This window comes from Tachyglossus aculeatus, chromosome X1 (genome assembly GCF_015852505.1).
Source record: "Tachyglossus aculeatus isolate mTacAcu1 chromosome X1, mTacAcu1.pri, whole genome shotgun sequence".
Taxonomy (NCBI): Eukaryota; Metazoa; Chordata; class Mammalia; order Monotremata; family Tachyglossidae; genus Tachyglossus; species Tachyglossus aculeatus.
The window spans coordinates 49,779,042-49,797,095 of NC_052101.1; the positions used below are offsets into that span (position 1 = coordinate 49,779,042).

The window sequence follows — 18,054 nt, forward strand, 5'->3', positions numbered from 1 at the left end:
ACTACTACTACTACTGCTAATGCTTCTACTGCTGCTATGCCTCCTACCACTAATACTACTAAAGCTACTACTAATACTGTTATTACTACTGCTAATACTGTTATTACTATTGTTTCTAATACTGCTGTTACTTCCACTACTATTTCTACTACTAATATTCCTACTACTATAACAGCTGCCTCCATAACCCTCCTCGGCAGATTCCCTGCTCCCCCACTGTAGTATGTTTCACCAGTTTAGAGCCAGGCTCCCCTGAGCTAAATTTCAATGCCAATTTTTCAAGGTGGTTTAAAAAAAGGGGGGAAATAATTGTTCTTTTCTCCTCCCCTTCTACAGCTGCAAACATTTCAGTTTGCCTTTAGAAGCAACTTAAGGAAAACGAAATTTTACAGGCCGCTTGCCGGCTGGTGCTGTTCAGAAGTTTCCAAAGAGGGTGTAGGGGGTGGGGAAGGGTGGTTGGTAGCAGCCGAGCACTGAATTGAAAGGAAACTAGATATGAACCATGTGCGATAACCACTTTCACCTCGCGTGGCACACACGGGGCGGGCGGGCTTACAAGGGCCAGCGCTTTTACGCTTCATGTATGAACCTGATTCTGCAAGGCCCAGGCCCTACTGCAGAGAGAAAAGGGCAGAGAGGGAGGAGGGGAGGAGGGAGGGCGAGAAGGAAGAGAAGCACAGGGAAACAGAGGCAGAGGGTGAGGCAAAGAGAGTGACGAACTGGAGGGAAAAAGAGGAAAAGACAGAAAGGGAGAGAGAAGAAAAGAGGCAGAGGGAGAGAGAGGCAGAGAGTGAGGCAAAGGGAAGGGGAAAATGGAGAGAGAATGAGACAGAGAAAAGGACAGAGGAGGAAAGAGGCAGAGGGTGAGACAGAGAGGGGGGGAATAGTGAGAGAGAAAGGGAGACAGAGAAAGAGAGAGGTAAAGAGGCAGAGGGTGAGGTGAAGAGAGGGGAAAATGGAGAGATAGAGAAACGGAGAGAGAAGGAAGGAGAAGCAAAGGGTGATGCAGAGAAGGGAAAAGGGTGAGGCAGAGAACGGGAGAAAAAGAAAAGAGAGGCAGAGGGAGAGCGAGGAACAGAAAAGAGGAAAGAGAGAGAGACAGCGAGAAAAAGAGGGAGAAGGAAAGGGAGGAAGAGTGGGAGATGGAAACAGAGTCAGAAAATCCACATGCAAGTTGTCAGCTGAGGCCCGCACCCTTCTGCTCCAAAGGTGAATAAAGCAAAATGCCTCCCGGGGCTGACAGAGGAGAACGTAATCAAAAGTTCTGAATTGTGTATTAATACCTCCGCCCCCCCCCCCGCACAACACACAGACACGCACGCACACACACGCACACACACACGCACACACACACACACACACACACACAGAGCTTTCCTAGCGAATAAAAAGGGAACCAGGTGCCCTCAACGCCCGCCGTCTTGGCAACGGGTATTTCCCCGTGTCTCTTCCCCATACGCTCCTCGTCTCCCAGTTGAAGCCCCCCCGTCTCCTCCACCCACGCTACACTCCCTGGCAACCCGGAGGGCTCCTCCCTGCTCTCTCCCCGGGCTCCGTCCATCAGGGTGCCCCCGCCGCCCTACCCTCCAGACCCCCACTTCCCCATTTACTCTAGGGGCCAGACTGGGGCCAGGAGTGGGGGAGAGGGACGGGGGGTCACCAGGGATGTGTAGACTGTCCCCGGTGACCCTCCTCCTTCTCCTCCTCCTCCTTCCTCAAGATTTCACTGCAAAGCTTGGTTCAGAATCCGCTTTTAAACCCACCGAGCCGGGCGCGGCACAGTGCCCGGCTGTGCAGCCTGGCTCCAGCTTCCTGGGCACCTGCGCGCCTTGGGCATTCCCCAGGCGTTGCGGGTCCAGGCAGGGTGGCTCTGGCCCGGGGCACCCGAGCTCCTCAAGACCTGCAGGGGGTCAGAGCGCGCAAGGCGGGTCCCCACCCCAGGTCACAGAAGGGGCGGACGAGGGAGATCCTCTCCGGGCTCTTGGGGACAGGGCGGGGAAGGGGAAGGGAAAGGGGGGCCCGGAGGCCGAGCCGGCTAGGGGACAGAAGGGCCCTCCTCCGACGGGACCCGGGAGCTCGAGTAAGGGGACAGACACACACACACACACATACACACCCCTACACACCTCCCCCCACCGCTGGCCACGCACTCCCCGGCCGGTAAAGGGAGAGTGGAGCGGGATGGACCGCGCCCCGCGGGCGGTGAGCTTGCGTGCCCGGGGAAGTGAGCCTCGCCGAGGGCGCGGGCTCATCGTCACCCGAGACACGGGCGACCCTCACTCCTCACTCTTCCTCCTCTTCCTCCTCCTCCTTCCCCCAACCCCTCCCTAAGACCTCTCTCCTGCTCCCCTCTCTTCCTCCCCTCCCTTCCCACTTCTTCCCTTATTCCTTCCCTCCTCTACTTCCACCCACACAATAATAATAATAATGGTATTTGTTAAGGGCTTACTATGTGCCAAGCACTGTTCTAAGCGCTCCCAAGAGCACGGGCTTGGGAGTCAGAGGACGTGGGTTCTAATCCCGGCACCGCCACTTGCCTGCTGTGTGACCTTGGGCAAGTTATTTCACTTCTCTGCGCCCCGGTTACCTCATCTGGAAAATTAGGATTAAGACTGTGAGCCCCGCGTGGGACAACCTTGTATCCACCCCAGCGCTTTGAACAGTGCTTGGCACATAGTAAGCGCTTAACAACTACCATAATGATAATAATAATTATTATTATTATTATTTCCCTCTTCCCCCTCCCTCCTTCTCCCCCTCCCTCCTCTTCTTCTCCTTAGAAACTCCCCTTTCCAACTCGTTTCAGGCCGCGAGTTCCCCCCCACCCCCACCTCCCCGGGTCTGGTGGCGAGGGAAGAAATCAACAGTCCCCAGACTCACCAAGCTTGGACAGTTTTTTAATAATCTCACATTCCGTGCTAGGTAGAGAGAGGGTTATATATTCGTAGAAGAAAAAAAAAACCGTGATACACAGGCGAGGTTGTAAACACGAGGAAATAAACAGAAGCTCAGGATGTGCACAGTTTTCACAGAGAGTAAATCGTAGCACTCCGCCGCAGTCTCTGAGCAGAAGGTGATTGTACAGGCAACCGACTCGTTGAGTTTTCTAACAAACTCTTTTCTCGCCCCCCAAAAGAACACGTAGAAAAATCCGAAAGTTGATCCGGCTTTGGCCGTGCCTAGATGAAACCGGGCTCGCACGAGATTGACGGGGAAATTGTCGTTCAACGACAGGGAGCGGATCCTGGCCGTGAGGCTCCCGTGTCCAACACCCGGGGCCGAACGAGCTGGTGCGCAAGACGGCTTTGGGTTGCAACCAGGGTGAAGGTGTGGAGTTGGTTTTTTTTTTTTCGTTTTTTGGTTTTGTTTTGTTTTGTTTTGTTTTTAAGTTGGACAAAGTCCCGGGGAAAGAGGAAAAAAAAAATGATCCCATCCGTTCTCAGACGGATACTTTGCAACCGAGAAGGGCTGCCTTTCTCCAAAGCTCGGTGCGCAGTTGAAATGTTAGTGGTAAAAAGGCGTCATAAAATTAGAAGTAGTGGGTATCCCCGGACCAAGGGATTCATAAATTTCAAGGGGAGGCTTAAGCAGAGGAGGTCTATGGGGGAGGAGGAAATTATAACGAATCCACCGATTTCTCCCCCTTCCTTCCCCCCTCCCCTCCTTCCTCTCTTCCTCCTTCCCCCAGAGGTGAGACCCCCAGAGCGGTCCTCTTGATTCGAGCTGACCCTCGGGGTCGGGCTGTAGCCAAAGCTACAATTGCGAGCTTCAGCCGCCGGCCGAAATGACCGCGCTCCCGGGAATCTCCGGGCTACACACTGCGTTCGGAGCAGTTTGGTGACTGCTAATCCAGACGCAGCCGCGGAGGAGTCTGAGAGCGGGTCCAGAGGTTCGTGTTTGAATTGCGGTGCGCTTCATTTGCGGGGCGGGGAGGGAGGGGGGAAGAGAAGAGCATCACAAGGCATAATTTATTTTAAAAAAAACGCGCAGGCTTCGCAGCAAGAGTCGAACACCGGAGCAGTTGCGCGTTTATACGGCCCACTCGGGGGGATGGGGACGGGGACTGCCACAGTCCCGCAGAATCGGCAAAAAAAAGAAGCCGCCAACGCGATTTCCAAAGCGCCTCGGCGCGCGCCGTGGTCCCCACCAAAGTCAAAGATCAGGGGACTGAGATCTGATGGCGGGAAGGATTCGCGCAACGGGACGAAAGCACTAAACCCCAACTCCAAATAGTCCCTCTCGCTCCTCGGGGCCGCGGCCACAGCCCGGCGGCCTCTTCGGCCCCGGTGCGAGGGGCTCCGCGGGGCTCCGCGGGGCTCCGCGGGGTCGCCACTCCGGGCTCCAACTCCGCCAGCGGCTCGCCCCCGGTGGCCACGCTGTTCGTCCGAGCCGGGCAGTCTCTTCCTCGGACGGAGCAAGGTGCTTTCTCGGAGAGGAGGGGGGGAGCTTTCCAAGCCCGACTTGCTTTCTTGGAGAGGAGGGAGGGGTCCCCAAGCCCTCCTTCCCCGGCCCCCGGGGCCGAGGCAGGAGCCGGGGCCCGTGGGTGCTTGGGGAGGGGCGCGGTGGGGCTGGGGGGTGGAGGTAGGGGAGAGGAACGGGCCTTGAACGGTGCCATCGGGCTGCGGGCCCGAGCCTTTCCGCTCAGGAAAAACCATCCAGAAGCTTGCACTTTCAAAACAGTTTATTCTGCGCGCCGCGGACGCCGCTCCGGCACAAGGTAACGGCAGATATAAATAGACCCTCCCTTCTCCTCCCCCACCAAATTAAGTGGCTGACCCTTGTCACTGTCTTTTTCTTTTCCAATAATCCCGTCCCTAACGGTTTAACGCCCCCCCCCGCCCCCTCCCCCCACAAGCCCTTACTCTGCACATCTTTTTATTATTTTTTTTTCTTTTCTCAGTGGTAAACAGACTCCCGCCTCTTGCCTCCTCTCCCTTTCTGCCGCCCGTTCTCCCCGGCGGCCCGCAGCCACGCATTCCTCCCCCCCCCCCACCACCCCCCAGTCTCCCCTTTCCCCCCCCCGCCCTTATCTCCGCCGGATCTTCATAAAGTGGGCTTTTCGCAACGCCTGTGCAAATTCAAGTAAACACATACAACCCGCATCATCCAGAGGGAAATTGCAACTCATCCATTTATTCGTGGTACTTGGGATTTTTTTTTTTCGACGTCTTTTGTTTGGTGTGGGTTTTTTGGGGGGCGGGGTGGGGGGGGCGGTCTTGGGGAGACGGAGAAGGGTCCGAAGAAAAATAAAAGAGGAAGGGGAGGGGGTTTCTGCGGCGGGGAGCGGAGGGGGGGAGGAGGAAGGAAGGAGAGAGGGCAAAACTCAGTCTGGTCCGTGGTAGTCCTATGGGGAGGCCCCGTGCGGCCCCGTGCGGCCCGGTGCGGCCCCGTGCGGCCCCGGTCAGCTGTTGTACTGACAGGCGTTGAGGCCGGAACCGGGGCTCTGCAAGCTGCTGTATCCGAACGACGAGTGCTGCTTGGATTTGAGCCGCAAACTCGCCAAGCTCGAGTTACACGTGTCCCGGTAGACGCTGTAGGGCGAGCCCGGCGGGCCGTAGGGGCAGGCCGGGCTGGACATGGCCGAGTTGAGCGAGGAGCCGCTGAGGTTGTTGAGGTTGTTGATGTTGTTGAGCCCCGAGTTGGCCATGCCGGGCACAGCCGAGTGGCCCATGCCCGTGGGCATGCTCATGGACGAGATGGAGCTGGGCGCCGGGAACATGGACTGCGAGGACAGCGGGGTCATGGAGTTGAAGAAGGTGAAGCTCTTGGTGGACAGCGGCGCCGGCGTGAGGCTCTTGGCCGCCCAGTTGTTGTACGGGTACCCGGCGTACACGTCTTCGTAGGGCGGCATGAGTCCGCTGAACTGGGGCACGTAGCCGTTCTTGCATAGGTCCATCTGCTGGTTCCGTTCCCGCTTCCTCCACTTGGCCCGCCGGTTCTTGAACCAGACCTGGGGCGGGCGGGGGAGGGAGGGGGCGAGGACAGCCACGTTAGTGTCCCGGGCTCGGGGGGCGGGGGGACAGTGCGGGGGCGGGAGAGGGGATCTCCCCTGCTCGAGGCTCCGCTCTCAGCCTGGTGCCCCCGCTTCGCCCGGACGGTCCCTTTCGCCTCCAGAATCGCCCACCCCCGGAGTCAGATGAGGCCCCCTTCCCCTACCACCCGGGCGGTCCTGCGGCCGAGCCAGCATCCCTCGCCCGCGGCTTCCCTCTCCCACTCCGGCCCTCCGTCCCTGGCAGGCCTTCCCTGCCTGCAAACACGCAGCCCGCTCGCTCGGCTTCGCCCCGCCGGCCCATCTCGGCTTCTCCTTCCTCGACCCGCCGCCGCCGCCGCCGCGCTTATTAACAGAGTATTAATTGGCCTTGCTGAGCGCCTCTGCCCGGACCCCGTTCTGATTAGCATCGGCCGCCCCGGCTGCATTTCCGAACGCTAATGCCGCGTAATGAAAGCCCCCTGTTACAGATCATAAAAATGGGATGGGATTAGTGTATTTAAGTAAAATCCCTCCTTTGGCCCTTATGGTTCCCCGTTCGTATCTAACGAGAGTGTGTCCCCGGTGCGGAGACCCTGGGCTGGGCGCAGGGAAATAAGGGTGCCTCTATAAAGAAAGATGTACAGATAGAGAGAGCGATAGATAGGTAGAGATAATAGATCTTAGCCCTTAGTACAGTGCCTTGCACATAGTAAGCGCTTAATAAATGCCATTATTATTATTATTATTATTAATAGATAGATAGTTGTAAATGTCTCGATATATTTATGTATGTAGAATCACAATCAGTGCGGGTCTCCATATTTACTTCAATTTTGCATAGCTCTCCGTACGCTTAGGACAGTGTTCTGTACATAGAAGGCACTCATTAACTACTACTAAATGATCAGTTCTGTTTGGGCCTCCTACTCTTTCTCTCTCTATATATGTATTCTTTCTCTCTACATAATAATAATGATGATATTTGCTAAGCGCTTACTATGTGCCAAGCACTGTTCTAAGCGCTATATATATATATATACATGTGCATATACATATTGTCTAAATATATAGACGATTCTGTGTACTTCTCCCTGAAATGTATATATATATATATATATATATATATATATATATATATATATATATATGTATACATAATTTTCTGTGGCTCTCCAATTTTACTGAGTATCTGTAAGTTCTGTGTGAGTCTCTGTCTCTCGCTGTACATCTCCAATTGTGCGTGCGTCTCCAAATACACACACACACACACACACACACTATGTATAATATATAGTTACAAATTTGAGTGGGACTCCAACGATATAGTGAATTCTGAGTGGAGCGCCATTAATCTGCGCCTATCTAATCCTGCGTGCATTCTACTCGATATCTATTCAACTTTGCAATTATCTCTGTAAGTGTGTTTGTACAGAATTCGGTGTGGTCTCTGAGCCAAGCGCCTTAGTCTGAGAGGCCTCTCCTTTCCTCTCCTCTCCTCTCTCTCTTTCCTCCCTCTGTTCCCTCCCGAGGCCGAAATCCAGCGCTCAGCGCCCAGCGCCACTTTCCCAGTCCCAGAGCCGCCCAGAGAGGAAAAAGAGCCTGGGCTTCCCGGGGCCCTGGAATGGAGTTGATCCAAAAATGTGCCTTCTCGTAAAATAAATGGTTTCCCTCTTACCCGCCCCTCATCTCCGCGCCCTACCCCGTCTATTAGTTTCTACCCCGACCCACTGAGCGTGGGAGGAAAGAGGGCGAGGGAGAGGGCGACCAGACAAAGGTGAGGACTATGGCCCCCTGGCCATTCCCGAGGAGGGCAGCTCTCACCCGGGGTCTGGGAGAGCAAAGCGGACTGCCTTGGCCTTGTCCTTGTCCTTGTCCCTGCCCCTCACAACCTGTCCCCGGCCCGTTCTGCCCGCTCCCCCACCCCAATCGGGGAACTTCTGTAGAGGAGTTTCCGGGGCGGGAAGGAGGTGGAGGGCGCGTTCACCAGGCCCCAGACCTGTCAGCAGTGGGACAGGAAAGCCTAGTCTTCGCCTCGCCCCCCCATATTCCCCCCACCCTCACTGGGAGATCAGGAGCCCCGGCCCCTCGCCCCCTTCCCTGCGGGAGGAAACATCCCTGGCTGGCCGGTCTCGGCTCCCTCCTTCCCTCTCCGGCCCTCGTTTTCAGAGGATGGGTTCCCCCGCGCCAGCCCCGTGAAGCGCTCCCTTCCCTGCTCCGCCGGGACTCCGGGTCCCGGGTCGTGCGTTGCAGATCGGGACCGGGAGCGCGAGCGAGCGGAGACGGAGCAACTCCTCCCGCCGACCCCTCCCTTCGGCCCCTCCGCAGAATCCCCGCAAGCCAAGCCCCGCTTAGCTCTCTCCGTTCCCCCCACCCCTTCCCCGGCAACCCCGAGCGCCTCCCGCCCCCGAGGCGGGCCGAGAAGGAAGCAAATCGCGACAGACGCTAAAAATAGAAAACAACTACCCCCCAAGAGCCCAAACAAACGGGCCAGACCAACCCCGGCCCCCCAAACAGCTAGCTCCCCCGTGGCCCTCGTCTCCGCCCCGGGCCCCGCGCCTTTGTGTCCACATGCTTGTTGATTTAGAGCGCGGTAATCTCCCCGCCCGCGTGTGTGTGCCTGAATGCGTGAGTCGTGTGTGTGTGTGTGTGTGTGTGTGTGTGTGTGTGTGTGTGTGTGTGTTGGGGGAAGGGGGCGCGTTTAATCTGCTAAGGGCCTGCAGGGTTTGACTAATGCCAGCTGCCCAATGGGCCCCGGGAAGTCAGCAGGCCACTCGAGGCCCCGAGCAGGTCCGGCCTCATCCCGCTCCCGCCCCGATGGCCTGAAAACGGCCGAGCCCGGCGCCGGTCCCTCCTTTTGGCTGCATTCAGGGCACCCGCGTCGGCTCTTTCCGCCTGGCGCGCAAGCCTTTCCTGGGAACACCTCTCACTTCCAAATCATTCGTTAATTCCTCTCCATCTCCCCTTGGTTGACACCCCTGGGAGCTCCGCGCTGCTTTGATTTCGCCCCGGTCTGGGGCTGGATACTCGTCCGCACCGCGCCTCCCGCCTCCGCCCCTCGCGGAGCTAAATCCGCGGATCCCCGGGACGATTTCTATTGAGTTCCAGAAGGGGAGTTGGGGCGCTCGGCTGGGCTGAGTTTGGGTTGAGGCTGGAGCCGGGACTAGGACTGGGGTTGGAATTTGTCCTAGGACTAGGACTGGGATTGAGGCTGGGACTAGGGCTAGGGCTGGGATTGAAGCTGGGACTAGTGATAGGATTTGGATTGAGGCTGGGACTAGGGCTAGGACTGGGGCTGGACCTGGACCTGGACTGAGGCCGGGCCAGGACTGGGGCTGGGTGACAGTCCCCAGGCAAGAATGCTTCCCCGATTCCCAGAAATACTAATTGCACCGGGAGTTACTGATTTTCTCGGGGTGGGAGGGAAGGCGCGGGGGAGGGGAAAAGAAAACGAAAACAGGTAGCGGACAGAGAAACGGCTTCCGAAACCCTGCCATGTCTGGATCTCCTTCCTCCTCCCTGGTTTTATAGCTCGTTGAGAAAATCGCGAATTCGGAATATTTCCTGCTCGGCATTACAGTCCTGCACCGATTAGATCAAAGAGAAACAGTAAATCCAGCAAAGACGTGGCCAGATTAGACTTGGTTCATTTCTTGCTTCACTGACCCCGGCAAGTTAAAAGTTTGCTTAAAAAAAAAAGGGGGGAGCTCGAAGCAACCTGGACACTGAAAAGACATGTGCGTGCGAGTGTGTGTGCGTGTGTGTGTGTGTGAGCGCGTGCGTGCGTGCGTGCGGGTTACTTCATGCCAGGAACAAACAGCACGGGCATGTGCATATTTCGTTCTATTCGTTGCGTGAATCGATTTTACTCCGCTGAGGGCACATACCTTCTGGAGATGAGTACATACATGTAGAACGTGTAGAATCAATGTGGGAATACGATGTACCGGGGCAGTGATCACGTGTAAGCGTGTTCAGCTCCTACATCCACGGGTGCGCTAGAGTTTGGTCCCGCGCCCACGGCGGATGTGTGCGAACTCGTGTGTTTTGGGGGTGTTGGCGAGTTCAGGCGGTGGGGTGGAGGGTGGGAGGAGGCCAAGCCGGTGGCGTCTGTTGAGGCGGAGGGTCCCCACGGGTCCCCCAGCGTTTAGCCCAACTTTGCCCCTTTCCTAAGCGTCTCGCTCTTTTCCAAAGCTCGATTTGCCGTCGAATACCTCCACGTAGCGCGCAGCCTCCCCACACCCCCGTCCTCCTCTCGGGCTCCGTCGCGCTTCCCGGGCCGCCCCCCCAATCCCGATTTCTTCCGTTCGTAGCCTGGCTCGGAAGAGCGGAGCGGGAAGGGACGGCCACTGGAAAGGGCTTTGAATGGGGGTCCCCTCCCGACCCCTCGTCCCCTGCACTCTGGGCCCCCCGCGCCCCACGCCTCCCTCTCCTGCCTTTGTCCCCAGAAACACAGGCCGGCCCTCTCCCCAAAACACCCTCCTGCGTAGATTTTGAGCCCCGTGCGGGACGGGGACCGTGTCCGACCTAATTAACTTGTATCTAGTCCAGTGCTTAGGACGGTGCTCGACACATCGTCAGCGCTTAACAAACACCATAACAACAACAACACCAACAACAACAACGTGATGCCACACCGCTCCCGGCTTCTCCCCCGCTTCCACTGACGCTCGCACGCAGCTCCCTCCGGAGTGGGCCCCGGAGGGTCTGAGCCTGCCTCATCCCCCCCCAGACGGCCTCGTCGCTCTTCCCCCGCATCGACGGCCCGGGGCGAGGAAGGCGGAGCGGGCGACGAAGCCCCCGAGACCCCTCTCCCTGGAGCTCCCGGCTTCTCCTGCGATCCTCGGGAGATTTGGGGCGGCGCCCCTCGGGCCTCCTTTACCTTCTTCCCTCCTCTCCTCCCTCCGCCTGTCGATCAGTGGTTCGCCCCTCTCCTTTCCGCCCCTCGGAAAGGCGCCCCCCCCGTACCCGGACTCTGGGCTCGGTGAGGTTGGTCCATACGGCGATCTCCTCCCGCATGCTCATGTCCGGGTAGCGGTTGCGCTGGAAGGTGGCCTCCAGCTCCTGCAGCTGCTGGCTGGTGAAGTGCGTCCTTTGTCTCCTCTGCTTCTTCTTCTTGGCCGGGTCCTCGGCGCCGCCGTCCTCGCTCTTCGCCTCCCCGCTCCGCTCCTTCTCTGCGAGGGCCACACAGAAACCGGGGTCAACCTCCGGAGCGCTCTCCCTTCTTTCTCCGCCTTTCCCCAACCCCCCTTCCGCTCTCCCCTCTCCCCTGCCACGATTCTCGCTTCTCTTTTCTCCTCTCTCTGTCCCCTCTTTCCCCCTCGGCTCTCTCCTCCCTCTCTCGAACCTCTCCGGACCCCGCGCCTGACTCGGGATTGCTGCGGCCACCTCGGTGACCACCCTCTCGGTGGTTATTGCCGCCCTTATGGCCCCTTGGGTTGCTGTATCATTGCCGCCGAGGGCATTATTGGGATCGATCGGGCTTTAAGGCCCCGCGATTTCGGTTACCGTTGGCCCAAAGCCAACCGGGGGTTCCCAAGGCCGGTGCTGGGGGGATTGGAGCGTTTTAAGAAGTTGGCGGCGGCCTCTGCTACGCCTAATGGTCTTCCTTGGGCCGTTGGTGTATTATCCGTTCTTGCTACGCTCATCAGGAAGGGCTAGAGCTCTCCTCACCTTCCCGACCCCAGACTGGTTGCGGCTCAGGCCCAGATGGTCCCTCTCCCTTCCCGCATTTTCCAGCTGCGATCCCGCTCGGCTTCCCCCGGCTCAGAGGGAAGTGGGGAGCCTCGGGAACACACGAGACAAAGGGCTCGTTTCCCGGGGAGCCGTGGAGAAGGGTCGGTAAGAGCCCACTGTCGACCCCCACCCTTCGGCCGGAGAGAGAATCCAGACGCGCTCCCGTGAGCGCGCGCACACAAACACACACACACACACACACACACACACACACACACAAATGTAAACAGGTAAGCCGACCCGCACACATAGAGAACTTCACCGTCTGGGACGACTTCAAGGTCGGTGGGCAGCGACCGCAGTAGAAATTCACACATCCAGAAACGCACTACGTACACAAGCACATAGGTACACAAACGGACTCACGGGCACAGCGGCACTCAGACCCAAGTGCAGACGCAAACACAGACGCATACCCCGGGACACACAAAGATTCCCATAGATCCGGAAACTCTTGCAGATAAAATAGGCATATCCACACAAACACACACACAGAGATACAATTACGCAGATACACAGGCCCGATCACGCCGATATCCTCACATACCGAGCAGATCTCAATCTCTCCCAAGCTCCTGCACACGCGTACACAAATACAATCAAACACATACTTAGAAACAGGTACGATTATGCCGATATCGACACCTACCGAGTCGATTTCAATCTCTCACGTACAGGGAGAGAGAGAGAAAGAGAAACACAAAGAGAGACGGAGAGGGAGAGAGAAAAACAGGCGCGTTCTCCATTTCGAGCTAAACTAGACTGAATTTTAGTTCGGGGCTTCCAGAGAAAAATCGAAAGCGATTTCCAAATTATTCCTTGGTCGCACGCTCTAGCTTTGTTTTTAAAAAAATTGTCCGTAACCTTAAAATTAAACACCGGGCAGGGAACGCGGATGGTCGCAGTGCCCTTTTCAGAAATCCCTAATAAAATAAACCAATCGAGCAGTCTTTTCCTTTTCTCTCTCCCGCTCCCTGCGAAAGGAAGCATTAACTGTCTGGAGAGGAACCCACGTGGGACTTTCCCGCCGTCCGAAGAGACCAGGCCGATCCCAGTGGAGTGGATGTTACGGCAGATCCCGTCTGGTGGAGAGGGAGGCAAACGGATCCGCGCGTGGATCGAGAGTTGGCGAAATACGCACTCTCACACACATAGACACACACAGAGCTCGTTCGCTCTGTCTCTCTGTCCCTCTCCCTGCCGGTCTGTCTGCCCGTCCCCGTCTACCGATACCCATTTTCGAGAACAGTTCCGGATTGTACATGGAAGCGGGAAGCCTCTGGGCCGGCCACGCGGCGGAACGGCGACCGAACGGAATCCCAGGCCTAGGCCACGGCAGTCCCCGTCCCGCAGTCCCGTGAGGGGGAAAAGGCTCCGTGGAAATGGACTGGCGGAGCTCTGAGCCCGGCCGCCCCGGGGCCCGACTAATCGGTCCCTACTTGCCCTCCCGTTGGCACTGGGTCTCGGGTCGGGCCTCCCGGCGCCCGGGCACTGGGTATCGGGCCAGGCTGGGTGTACGGGCAGTCGGCTGGCCAGCCAGGACAGGCCGCGCTTCTCCTTCTTTCTCCTTTCTCGGGTCTCCCTCTTACCGGAGGCTCACCCTCTCCCCCGCTTCTCTCCCACACACCCGCTCTCGCTAGAAAACTTTATTTTTTCTCTTTTTCCTTCATTCTGTTTTCTTCCTTCCTTCCTTTCCTTTTTTACTCCTATTCTCTTTTCACGTTCTTCTTGCTTTTTCAGCTCTCCTTTCCCCACCCCGCCACCATTCTCTTTACCGCCCTTTCCCTGTCTTCCTCTCTTACTATCTCTCTTCTACTTCTCCTGACACCGTCTCTGCATCCCTCCGTGCCTCTCTCTGTCGCTCCCCTCCTTGACTCCTCTAACCTCTGTCGTTGCACACTTGTTTGCCTCCCTGGATTCCACTCTCGGAGCACCAAACCAAGCCCACGCCACGATTTCCTGTCCCTTTCTCATGCTGCACTAAGCTCGGCGTACTGTCTCGGTTTCTCTCTCTGCTTGCTATCGGCCGGCCCGTAGCCTGCCTGATTCTCGGGGTTGGGGGGGGGGGGGGGTTGCGGGAATGGAGGGGGGTCGGTAAGGGCTGTTTTTCATCAGTTAAAAAGGAGGAGAAGGAGAAGCAGTCGCGGGGAGGAAAGGCACCGGGCCGGGGCGGAGAAGTCCCGCGGTTAGGCCGGCTCGGCCGCGGGCCCTGTCTCGCTACTACTCCGGGCCGCCTGACCCCCGGGCCCGGCCCAGCGGGCACTCGGGATCCCCCAGTCTCCGGGCCGGGCACGGCGTGAGCCCACTTTCCCCCGGGAGTTGAGGAGTTCCCGCAACCCGGGTGGAGTGTCCCCCACTGCTCCGGGCGGTCCCGGCTGCAGCCCGCAGGCTCCCCGGGGTTGGTCAGGGCTCCTGCCCCCCGGGCGCGAGGTTTGTGGGTCTGTCCGCTCCGCTTCCACCTGGAGCTGTCGGCCGTGCCGTCCCGGACAGTCCCCGGATCCCCGAGCCCTCCGGCTCGCACAGCTCCGGCCCCCGGCCCCACCTCCCCCATGGCTTTCTTTCTCCCGCCGGCAGCCCCCTCCCCGCGCACCCCCGTCCGACTAGGGCTCCGGTCCCGGAACCGCTCGGCCCCCTGGGTCCCCGGGACCAATGGGTCCCCGGCCCGCTGGCTCCCCCGGCCCGGGGCTCGGCCCTCCTCGTCCCCCGCCGGGCCCTTGCGCCCCACCGGCCGGGCGCCGGGTGGAGGCAGAAGCGGGAAGCGGGAGGACAAGAGGCGGGCTTACCTGGAGTCTCCGTGTCGGACGACTCGCTGGCGGAGTTCTCGAGCGGCTCCCGGGGGTCGGCGGCGGAGCGGGGCAGATGGAAGCCCGAGGCCATGTCGTGGGACGGCGGGGGCGGCGGAGGCGGCGGCGGCGGCGGCGGCGGCGGCGGGGGCGGCGGAGGCGGCGGGGGCGGCGGTCTCAGGCCCTCGGGCAGCCGGTCCAAGTTCATGCCACCTTTAAAGGAATCCATGACACGGGCACGGCTGGGGCCGGTGGGTCGGGCTGCCCTGTCTCGGCCCGTCCTGCGCTCCGGGAGGGTCGAGCCAGGGGCTGGATCTGATTTAGAGATCAATTCTGATTCTGACTGCAATGCTTCTCCTCCTCCTCCTCCTCCTCCTCTTACTTCTCCTCCTCCTCCTCTTCCTTCTTCTCCCCCCCCACCCCCACAGCCCTGCCGGGGGCTGAAAGCCGCGCAGAGCCCGGGCGGGCGGCAGAACGGAAAGGCCACCGGGCCGGGGTCGCGGCGGAGACGGAGAGAAGAGGGCTGGGCCGGCCGGGGGCCCCTGGGCCCCGCGGTGGGAGCTGAGCGTCGGAGAGGCCGAAGCTGGAGAGATTCAAGTGACCTGCGCCAGAACAGACGCTTAGAGTTCAACTGAACTCCTCCCACTGAAGGCTCCAACCTCCCCGTCTCGCTAATATATCACTCCATCTAGAGCTCAGCCCAGCCTCGCGGAGCTGGAGGGCTGCCTGCCTCGATCTCCCCATATATGTAACTTGTTTCGAAGGCACCGGGCGGTTCTGGCAGAGGGTTTCTTAAAGAGACAGAGCGCTCCTCCAGGCTCCAGTAATCCTTGCGCCGGGGGGTGGGGGTGGGGGCGTGGGGGAGGGCGCAATCCAGTTTGGAGCTCTCGCTCTGCCGCTCCCTCTCTCTCCCCCTCTTCCTCTCTCTCTCTCTCTCTCTCTCTCTCTCTCGCTCGCTCGCTCGCTCCCCCCCCCCCCCTTTCTCCCCGTGACACATCGGTTTCGCCCTCGCGGATACAATGGAAGAGCATCTGGGCTGCAGAGTCCCTGCCTCTCTTTGCTCCACAACGCTCCTATCAGATGGCTCCAAGCCCCAAACAATTTGTTTCTCCCAGAGTTAACTCCTCGTACTATCTAGCCACCGACGAAGCCTCAAACATCCGACACTATTCTGCGGGCCTATATGTGGGTGATACATGATTCACGCCGTCGTGTGTGTCTATAGATGAGCGTGTGTTTGTGTATAAATGCACCCAACTCCCGTAGGACAAAACTGTAAATGTCCCTTTGCGCCCCACGGAAGGTGGAATCGGCGAAGCTTTTCCTACCCTCGAGGTTTGGGGGTGTTTAGATGGGAGTGGAGAGGCCAGCTAACCCCCGGCCTACTTCCCCTCAGCCGGCGGACCTCCCTGCCCATCTCTCTTCCGTGCACCGAGTGCGGAGTCAATGGCCCTTAAGGGGCCACGCGGGCGTGTGAATTGCAGAAACATGTTTCCCAAACGGAATGGAAAGTTCTCGTTGGCTCCAGGCCGTTCCCGTGTGTCACCGTCCCTTCCTCCCGAGGTCCGAGCAGGTGGGGAGAAGGGTCGTGTGTGTGTGTGTGTGTGTGTGTGTGTGTGTGTGTGTGTGTTGGGGGTTGGGAGAGGGGATTGGGGAGAGGGGAGAGAGACCCGCATGGACTTCTCTGCAGCCCTTCCGGCTTCGGCCGAATGGGAAATTCTTCCCCGAGGCCTGGGAGCGGCTGACACGGAATAGCTCTGCTCATTTTTCAACCCCCAACAACGGCCACAGCAGCAAACCCGGCATCTTGAATGTGTCGTTGAACGAGACAATACCCGCTTAAACCGCGTTCTAGGTACCTCATGACCTGTGGTGTACTCCGCGCATTTTGTACCCTAATGTGCGGAGGGTTCCCCTAACATCGTTTACTTTATTACGCCTGACATACACCCCTCACCCGGCACCCTCATTCGATATCCCGCGCCCCATACCCTCCCAGCCCCCGCCACGCATCGCGTTATAGCCCGCGGTGGGTATACGGCCCGCGCATTTTGCTGGGGCGACGGAGTGACCGAAGGAAGGGACTCTGGGGGTCGGAGGCCGCGCGTTGGTGCTGCTATTTAGTTCTCCTTTCCAAAAAGACCTACTGACCCCGAAATGCCGTCCGCCCAGCGCCGGCCCGGGTTAAACTCCTTCTGGGGGATTTGCGTCACCAATTTTTAACTCGCTTCTTGAGCCGTGATCAAACAAGACCGGAGGAAAGCGGCCTGTGGCGGGGGCGGGGGGCTGCAGGGCAGCCTCGGCCCGAGCTGCCCGTCCTTGACCCCCGTCCAGCCCCTACCCCGGGGGCTCCGGCGAAACGGCCACGCGCTGGGCCGAGAATGAGCCGGGGAAGCCCGGGTCCGGAGATCCAGGAGGCAGGGTCACCTGGCTCCGAGTCCCCGCTCAGCATCCCGGACCTCCTTCCCCCCGATCCCACCCAACCTAGGTGGAAACTTCCCCCTCAGTCCTCCCAGGACAACGAAACGTGGATTCACCGCAGAGAGCTCCAGCCCGCCCGGAAGCAGGGGGATGGACCGAATGACCCCCATCGGCCGATCGATCTGTCTCATCCAGGATCGAACCTGGGCTCTTTCCCTCTTGGGTCATTCTTGCAATCGTATTTATGGAGCGCTTACTTGGCCAGTGCAATATAGCGATAGAGACAATCCCGGCTCAGAAGGGGCTCACAGTCGGGGGGTGGGGGTGACAGGCGTCAATGCAGCAGGCATCAGTATAAATGAATAGAATTATAGATATAGATATAAGCGCTGTGGGGCGGGGGGAGGCAAAGGGAAAGAGACGTGGTGATGCGGAAGTGGGGGAAGCTGAGGAAAGCAGCGGTTAGCCTGGAAGGCCTCTTGGAAGAGGTGCGCCTTCAATAGGATTTTGAAGGGGGGAAGACTGATTGTTTGGCGGGTTTGAGGAGGGAGGGCATTCCAGGCCAGGGGTAGGACGTGGGCCAGGGGTCGGCGGTGAGACAGGCGATGATGGAGGCACAGTGAGAAGGTTAGAACCGCTTCTAGTCTGGCCGCGACGACCGTCCTAGGGACCACGCGGTCAATGGCCTCTTGGCCGCCGATGGGGCATCTCCGAGCCGCACCGGCCCCCCGGGGCCCCCCAACTAACGCCCGCTAGGCCGCCGTGCGGGTCTCTCGTCCGAAGCTCCGCCACCGCTCTGGCCTGGAGAGGCCGGTCCCCGCCTCGGGACTCCCCAGACGACAGCGGGATAAGAGCCTGTCCTGGAAAACAGACGGTCTTCGGCGACCAGGCCCCGGGGGGACGGGTGAAGAGCCCCCAGGCTCCGGCCCCGGCCCCCTTCACTCCGGGCAGGACTCATGTATGTGTGTGTGTGTGTGTGTGTGTGTGTGTGTGTGCGCGCGGTGGGCGGGGGGCACAGGTAGGAGGCGGGGTGAGGTGTTAGCCTGGTTCACCTGAAGCGGTGGCTAGCAGTTTCTTCTTGCCCCTAGCTCGGGCTGATAGGCCAGGGGAGCGCTGTCTCCGTCCCCATTCCCGCAGCCGCCCCTT

At 59.1% G+C, this 18,054-nt stretch overlaps 1 protein-coding gene across 1 annotated transcript; it reads right to left on the bottom strand.

Annotated features, from left to right (window-relative positions):
- Positions 1-5,401: 5,401 nt before the first annotated feature.
- On the bottom strand, positions 5,402-14,716 carry PITX1 (paired like homeodomain 1). Its single transcript, XM_038740447.1, has 3 exons — positions 14,488-14,716; positions 10,937-11,142; positions 5,402-5,950 (listed from the first exon to the last, which is right to left on the bottom strand). The coding sequence occupies exons 1-3, from the start codon at positions 14,714-14,716 to the stop codon at positions 5,402-5,404; spliced, it is 984 nt and encodes a 327-aa protein (XP_038596375.1).
- Between the last annotated feature and the right edge of the window lie 3,338 nt (positions 14,717-18,054).